The sequence below is a fragment of the Berghia stephanieae genome, chromosome 1 (genome assembly GCF_034508935.2).
Source record: "Berghia stephanieae isolate SIO BIC M18660-M18661 chromosome 1, UCSD_Bste_1.3, whole genome shotgun sequence".
Taxonomy (NCBI): domain Eukaryota; kingdom Metazoa; phylum Mollusca; class Gastropoda; order Nudibranchia; family Aeolidiidae; genus Berghia; species Berghia stephanieae.
Window position 1 is genome coordinate 51,803,894 of NC_088360.1, and position 8,283 is coordinate 51,812,176.

Here is an 8,283-nt window from a genome sequence, read left to right on the forward strand (position 1 = left end):
CAAAAACATTTACCACTGCAAGGCTATTTCCGAGTTTTTAACAGATATGTGCAAGTGCCATGTGTAGTCTTATTATACACATAACATCTTGTGAGAGGCCTAGTCTTAGTATATACATAATATTTTACAAGTAGCCTAGTCTTAGATAATATCTTGTGAGATGTCTAGTCTTAGTATATACTTACTATTTTATAAGTAGCCTAGTCTTAGATAACATTTTGTGAGAGACCTAGTCTTAGTCTATACATAATATTTTATAAGTGGCCTATTCTTTTTTCAAATTTATGTTTTTGTACCCAATCGAAGCTTATTTTATCATTGAAAATTTGATACCAAAATTATAAAATTCTGATTATTCATTTCCGAGATATGAGCCATTGAAGTAAGGAAAGTATAAAAACCAAGTTTTGAGAAAACTGACTTCGAATTTTAGACACCTGTTTCATCCACAGTTGAATCATTGGGCAAAGATAACACCTTGGATACGGCATTGAAAATTTAACGAGAGTAATAAAATTTGTCGTGTGCTTTGAACATTAATTTGATAATGTGCATACAAAGTTTTGAAATAATCCAATCATTACTTTTGTAGTTATTTATTATTATATAAGAAGGAAACAAAAAGGTTTTACATGCAACAACAACATCTTATCAAACACTTCCGCATTATGTACAACAAAACAAAGACACAAAACAGCATGTTTTACTTTTATATCCAGGTAAACCCACTTTCCATATTGAATGCATTTATCGAACGCCAAAGAAATATACCCAGGCAAAATTCATTGAGGAGTTGCATATTTCTGTACTTGAATTTAAACTTTAAAATTTGCCTTTCAATATTATTGGTGACTTAAACCATGACTATCTATCAAACCAGTCATCAATTGTGAAAAGCATTCAGAAGATTTCAACCGAACGATCTTTATCAGCATGGTAAAACACCAAGACATCAAGCTGGGAACATTCTAGATTGGGTAATATTGTCTAAATCAAATAATTATATAATGGATATAAGAGTGGTGGACCTCGCTCTGAGTGTTCACAAAGGCATTCTAGGTCAACCTGCCACTCGAGAAAATGCACCCTCACATAAAGTTAAATCAAACTATAAACATTAAAGAAAATGATAGTGGGAATTTTACAATCGATCTCAAAAGTTGCCTTAAAACGTAAAAAATATTGCTGATCTCAATTCCACTCTTTACCACGTTCTTGATATTCATGCTATAATTATAAAGAGATTTGTGACAGAAAGATGAGAAGCTGGTTGGTTCAACTCAGAGGTAAAAAAGGCCAAACAAAGGAGAGAGGCACAAAGCAATGGTAAAAAACTGGAATAACTGTCGATCATGATATTTACTGTGCCATGAAAAGAAAATTCAATAATTTTATAGGGAAAGTTAAAAATGATAATTACAATACAAAATTTATAAACTTCAAATCATGTAAAGAGCAGCATGGCACCAGGTGTCAAACAATTTGTTAGGGAAACAGAACATCAGAAATCTCCCAAACAGTGAATCAAACTCTAAGCAAGCTGAGAGTTTTGCGACCTACTTTAACTCTATGATTTTAAATATGAGGAAAGAGACGAATTACCCAAAAACCTTGTTTCAAAAATTTAAATGGAACTCAACTGTGCATATTTGAACCAGAAACAGGAGAAGTTCAACAAATTGTGATGAACAGTCCAGCATAATGGTGGGATTTTGACCCAATTTCTACATCTATATTTAAAGAATGCATAATGTTTTAATACAAACAATAACCAGCATTTTGAATGATTGTCTCATCAAATGTTAATTCTTTAAAATAAAAAAATAACACATTTCCTTTTCACGTCTGCCTGTTTTTAATCTTAAAAAATGATGCAAAATATTGTCCATTACAACAATGTTAAACTAGGCCCAGAGGGATGTTCAAAGTCAGACCTGCATATGTATGCAGATCGATTATAACCCAATGTGTGAATATTCAATTGTGGGTCTGGATGTGTGTATGTGTGTGTGTGTGGGAGAGGGGGTTGTGGGTTGTGATACAAAAGATGCCTTTTTTTTTCAACTAATGTAAAGCGCATTGAGCTTTTATAATTCTGAAAATGCACTATATAAATTAGTTAATTTTTAACAATAATGATTATCTACATATCATGACATCCTCGGTCAACCAAGCTGAGGGAGACACAGAGAGAGAGAGAGAGAGAGAGAGAGAGAGAGAGAGAGAGAGAGAGAGAGAGAGAGAGAGAGAGAGAGAGAGAGAGAGAGAGGCCAACTGGGATTCCTACCTCGAGGTGAAGTCGACAGTCCTATGAAGAGTGCAGAATTCTCTCCCATCTCTTGATGCCGTCCTTTAGAGAAAAAAAAATGTAATTCATGTTTATGTTGTGTAATTGTACAGGCAGATGATTGAGGAAATTATGTTTTGAAACAAATGCAACATCACCATTAATGTTCTTTATAGTTGGGTCCATCCCAATAGCTCAAAGTTCTGATCCCCAGTTGACTAACTTATAAATCAAGAGCACAATCGTGCCGCATGAATATAACAATACTTATTAAGACATCCTGCTTTTGTTAACATCACACCAAATTCCTCATGATTTTATTATATAACATTAGTAAATAATGAATTCTATTAGCCTACTATATATATGTGTGTGTGTGTGTGTGTGTGTATATATGTATATATGCAGTTCTATCTTGTTAACTAAATATCCAAATTATTAAACAGTAAGGGTAGAAATAAAGAGTTAATTTAAATGGTGGATCAGTTTTATTCATTTCATCACTTGTGAAACTGACACCCTTTAAAAACATGTTAAGTTAGGATACATTGGTCTTGGTCCTCATTTCAGTTTTAGTTGGGTGAGAAGTGTTGACTTGTCAGAAACCCAGCACACTGTTTCTATTAAAATCAAAATTAGCGATCATTATTTCTGTAATCTTTGAGTTTTGACTGATATTCAGAGCCATTAGGCCCATTAAGCTGGAGTTTATCCCGGTTTTTATAGCATGGATGGACAATACCAATTCCTTGCTACCCTTTGGATAGGATGCTAGAGAACGAGAGAGAGAGAGAGAGAGAGAGAGAGAGAGAGAGAGAGAGAGAGAGAGAGAGAGAGAAAGAAAGAGAAAGAGAACGAAAAAGAAAGAAAGTGTGTGTGTGTGTGTGTGTGTGTGTGTGTGTGTGTGAGAGAGAGAGAGAGAGAGAGAGAGAGAGAGAGAGAGAGAGAGAGAGAGAGAGAGAGAGAGAGAGAACAAATTGAAATTCCTACCTCAAGGTGAAGTCTCCAGTACTTTGAAGAATGCACAATCCAATTCTGTCTCTTGATGCCGTCCTTTAGTGAATAAATATAATGTAATTCTTGTTTATGTTGTTTAATGTAGACATAAATAATCAAAGAAATTATGTTTTGATAGAAATGCAGTCTCACCACTATTGTTCTTTACAGTTTGCTCCATCACGAAAGCTCGACTGGTAAGAGTGAGAGAAAGAGATAGAAAAAGAGAGAAAGAGAGAGTGAGTACACAGAGACAGAGGGATTGAGAGAAAGAGAGAGAGAGAGAGAGAGAGAGAGAGAGAGAGAGAGAGAGAGAGAGAGAAAGAGAGAGAGAGAGAGAGATTTAAATGTTTTAATGGTTTTAAGGCACTTGCAACACATTAAGGTCATAATAGCCAGTAAAAAGAAAGAAAGGGATAGTAAAAAGTTCTAGTATTACAATTAAAGCACCAAAGAAAAGGTAAGACAAAGGGGAATTGGTTCAAATAAGAAACAGATGTAGATTCCAAGAGCACATTGTCAAAGTACTTAGTTTGAGATCACTAAAAGTCTCATGCAGACACTAGAGAGATAGAGAGATATGGAGAGAGATAGAGAGAAAGAGAGAGCGAGAGAGATTGAGAGAGAAAGAGAGAGAGAAAAAGAGAGAATGAGAGAAGCAGAGGAAGAGAGATAGAAAGAGCAAGATACTATCAATCGCCAATCCTTGTTAAATATTTTGAAAGGAATAGTTATGGAAGATGAAGTTAGATTAATCAGATTCCTTATAAGTGAAACCTGGATGACCACCAAAATAATCGGTGCCTCAGATAATAAATCATTCCTTGGCAACATGGGTACACCACAAGGAGACAGCCTAAGCCCTGTTTTATTTATCATTTATCTAGAAAATGCTTTAAAAGATGTGCGTAAATCTATACCTTCAGCCCAATCACGTTTTGAAAACGAACTCCCCATGGAAATTGCATATGCAGATATCGACTTTATTGGTCTGAAACAAGTCAATGTAAATGACATCCAAAGAGCCTTACAAAATCACCAACTGTACGTAAATAGTGACAAAACAGATGTAACATTACTGTCAAGGAAGAAAGATGGATGGAGAGCCACGAAAAAAGTAGGATCATTAATAGGAGATAAGAAGATGTAGAGAGAAGAAAAAGTTTATTGACGGCTGCATTGAATAAATTACTACATATATGGATTAGAAAATATAAAATTAAATTAAATACTAAAATCAAATTATACACAACCCTTGTAAAATCCGTGCTTATATACAACTGCGGAACATGGCACTAACTGGAGCCGAAGAGCAAAGATTAGACAGATTCCATAGAAAACAACTGAGAAGAGTCCTGAATATACAATACCCCACAAAAATAAGCAATAAAATACTGTATGAAAAATGTAATGAAAGACCCTAATCCATTCAAATAGTGGAGGCAAGATGGCAGCTTCTTGGGCATATACTCAGAAGAGATGAAAATATACCAGCTAATAAAGCCATGAATACGTTTTTCATCCCATCAGGACCCAAGAAATATCAAGGTAGACCACCCACGTCAATTTATACTGTCCTCAATCGAGACCTAAAACGCCTTCAAAATAACAAAGAATTAAAATCAAAGGAAGACCTTATGAACTTAGCATCCACAGCAAAAGATCGTGAACTGTGGAAGGAAATGACACAGATGATTAGAGAGGCAGCCGAGGCGTCTCCATCGGATGATTAGGAAGTGAAAGGCCTTAAGTCAGTCAGTAAGTCGTATAAATATATATATATATATATACAGTAGAATTACTTTAAACCGAAATTTTGGGGACCTACTAAACCATTTCGGTTTAAAGACATTTTGGTTTAAAGCAAGTTCCCGTTTTGCGATGTTTTTCAAGGTTAGTAACTATTTAAGGAATTTGCTCATTTAATCGTATCATGGGATTCCCCTTAAATGGAGTTGTTGAATAAATGCCATCTTCGTAACCATTTTTAAAATGATTTTTTTTGTTGTTGTTTATTTTAAAAATATTTTTGGGGTTTTTCGTTTTCCATTCAAAATTGTTGAAAGAGTTGAGTTTGGGATGCCGTGTTTTTTTACATATCTCCATCTTGATCAACTTTTTTTTCATTGACTTCACATAGTATTTTGATTTTAAACTCCAACGTGTAAGCACAGTGCTTTCTTTTAGACATCTTTTAGTAAAATGTAAAGCTAAAATAAGATCGAAAGTTCTTGTGCGATAATTGATAATGAATGATGCGCAGCTACTCAGAGGTGAAGTGAAATGGAAATGAAAAGGAATGTCAATGCTAAGCTGTCTACTACACACCCCTCTTTTGTTGAAAAGCCATTAGGTTCAAAGGCCCAATTACATTGAACCTCCCCCTCCCCTTTAGCTCATCACACACACACATTTAAACTTAAGTGGAAATGAAATGGCATGTCAATGGTAAGTTGGCTAACCCCCTCCCCCCCCCCCCCCCCCCCCCCCCCATATTGTCATGTTGAAAATTTGTCAGTTCCAAAGCATCAACACATGAGCGAAAACATCTCGCTTACACATGAGCGAAAACATCTCGCTTACGTGATTCTACGCCCCAACTCTCTCTCTTTCCTAATTTTTCGCCTGCCAGGCACCCGTTGCCTTCCTTTTCCAGTCTGCGCGATTGTGGTGTTGGCCAAGCCCAAGTGCAGCGATTGAAGTGTTTGCCTTCCCCCCATTCCACCCCTCACCCTCATCTTATACTTACGCTCTATGTTTAATATCGCCGGGCATTATTACGTGTGGCCTCCTTCCCGAATTTTTGAAGAAAAATAGAGAAAGAGAAAAAGGGAAGGTGCTCTCAAGTTGTTTCAGTTTAAAGAAAGTCCTGCTTAGAAGTATTTTGGTTCATCGTAAGAATTAATACAAAAATAATGAAAAACTAGTACAATTTATTAAATTCTTTGCGGTTTAAGGTATTTTTCGGTTTAGCTTCTTTTGGTTTAAAGTAATTTTACTGTATATATATATATATATATATATATATATATATATATATATATATATATATATATATATATATATATATATATAATAAATATATATATAATATATATATATATATATATATATATATATATATATATATATATATATATAGAGAGAGAGAGAGAGAGAGAGAGAGAGAGAGAGAGAGAGAGAGGGGGGGGGGAGAGAGAGAAAAGACCAACTGGAATTCTTACCTCGAGGTGAAGTCTTCAATCCTTTGAAGAGTGCACAATCCTCCCACGTCTCTTGGTGCTGTCCTTTAGTGAAAAGAAAAAATGTAATTCATGTTTATGTTGTGTAATTGTGAAAAATTATCAAAGAAAATATGTTCTGAAATAAATGCATTCTCATCACTGATATTCTTTACAGTTGGGTCCATCCTGATAGCCCAGCTGGTAGGACATTTAACTCAATGTGATTAAGTTGAGCCCAAAAAGCTAACTTCTAAATGAAGACAGAGCACAAGGCAATCGTGCAACATTAGTATATCAACTTGTATTAAGACATCATGTTTTTATCAATATCACACCAAGCTCCTGATTATTTTATAATAAATCATTAGTAGATAATGAATTCTACTAGCCTTCTATAAATATAAACAGTTCGATCTTGTTAACTTAATATCAAAATTAGTTTACAGTAAGAGTAGAGAAGCAGAATTTTTTTTTAAAATGTTGGGTCAGTTTTATTCATTTTATCACTTGTGAGTTGAGCAGGACACCCTTTAAAAACACGTCTTGTCAGGATACATTGGTCTTGGTCATTCTTTCAGTTTCAGTTGGGTGAGTAGTGTTGACTTTAGAAACTTGTCAGAAACCCAGGACACAGCTTCTATTAAAATCAAAATTAGTAATTATTATTGCTGTTTTGACTGATATTCACAAAGTCACACTACCTTGAGCAAGAGAAATATATTTTGGTTCTTTAGGTTTTCTTGAAGTTGAAGCACTATTGTCAGTGCATTCCAAACAGTGGATCCGAAAATGGTGAGTCTATTGATACTGTGTCATAAATTAGATTTGTCCATCGTTCTACAATTACCATAGCCATCTACTAGGGAATAAATTTTGACCAAAACACTATAGTACTAAACAAAGTACAAACATTCTTTTAAAAGGTTGGTTTTGTGAGTAAAATTAGTAACATGTCTAATCTGGTTATCACCTTAAATGTGGGATGTTTTAATCAAAGGTAGGAGAGATCAGATAAATTCCAGGATGTCGAATTGCTTAGAGGTTACAAACGCATGTACAAATTCTCTTCGTTAATTTAAGTTTCCAGGTTTACTCTCAGAATGTCAGATGGAAAGTTCTCTCTGATTCTTGAATGATGCTGCAGATGCTAACTGCTGATTTGATATTTAATAATCTACATTATTTTGCGGACTTGGAAATGTTCCACATATCATATTGAAAAAGGAAGTATCAATTGCCAAAGAGCGAGTCCTTGCTAGTTGACGGTTCATCATTTACCAAGGAGTCAAATTTGAACTCTTCAGGTACATGCGGTGATTTCAATTGAACTCAATTTGAAGGCATAGGAATCTTGAAAATTTGTGCAACAACATCATTCTGTGGCAGAGAGAGAGAGAGAGAGAGAGAGAGAGAGAGAGAGAGAGAGAGAGAGAGAGAGAGAGAGAGAGAGAGAGAGAGAGAGAGAGAGAGAGAGAGAGAGAATGAGAGAGAGAGAGAGAGAGAGAGAGAGAGTGAGAGGGTATACTTGAGCTTGATTATTTAAACATTTATGAACAATACCACAAGCTTTAAAAACAATCCTTTCACTAACTGGCAACCAATGGGAATTATATAGAATTTATTTTGTAGGGTCATTAGATTTTTTAATCAGTTTTATGCCTCTGTTTTGAGAATGTATCAATTTCAACGGCACACCTAAAAACAATTAAATACAGTAGTCATACCTGTTGGTTAGCAAAGCATGAACAATAATATGTGTAGTATTCTCATTAGGAA

General features: G+C 34.8%; 1 protein-coding gene across 1 annotated transcript in view; it reads right to left on the reverse strand.

Moving 5' to 3' along the window:
• Positions 1-8,283, reverse strand: part of LOC144971564 (uncharacterized) — a 13,281-nt gene that overhangs the window by 3,814 nt on the left and 1,184 nt on the right. Inside the window, exons 2-5 of the mRNA XM_078912640.1 lie at positions 7,209-7,235; positions 6,508-6,570; positions 3,278-3,340; positions 2,288-2,350 (exon numbers count right to left, since the gene is read on the reverse strand). Of these exons, the coding sequence (XP_078768766.1) occupies positions 2,288-2,350; positions 3,278-3,340; positions 6,508-6,570; positions 7,209-7,235 (216 nt within the window). The remainder of the gene's footprint in view (positions 1-2,287; positions 2,351-3,277; positions 3,341-6,507; positions 6,571-7,208; positions 7,236-8,283) is intronic.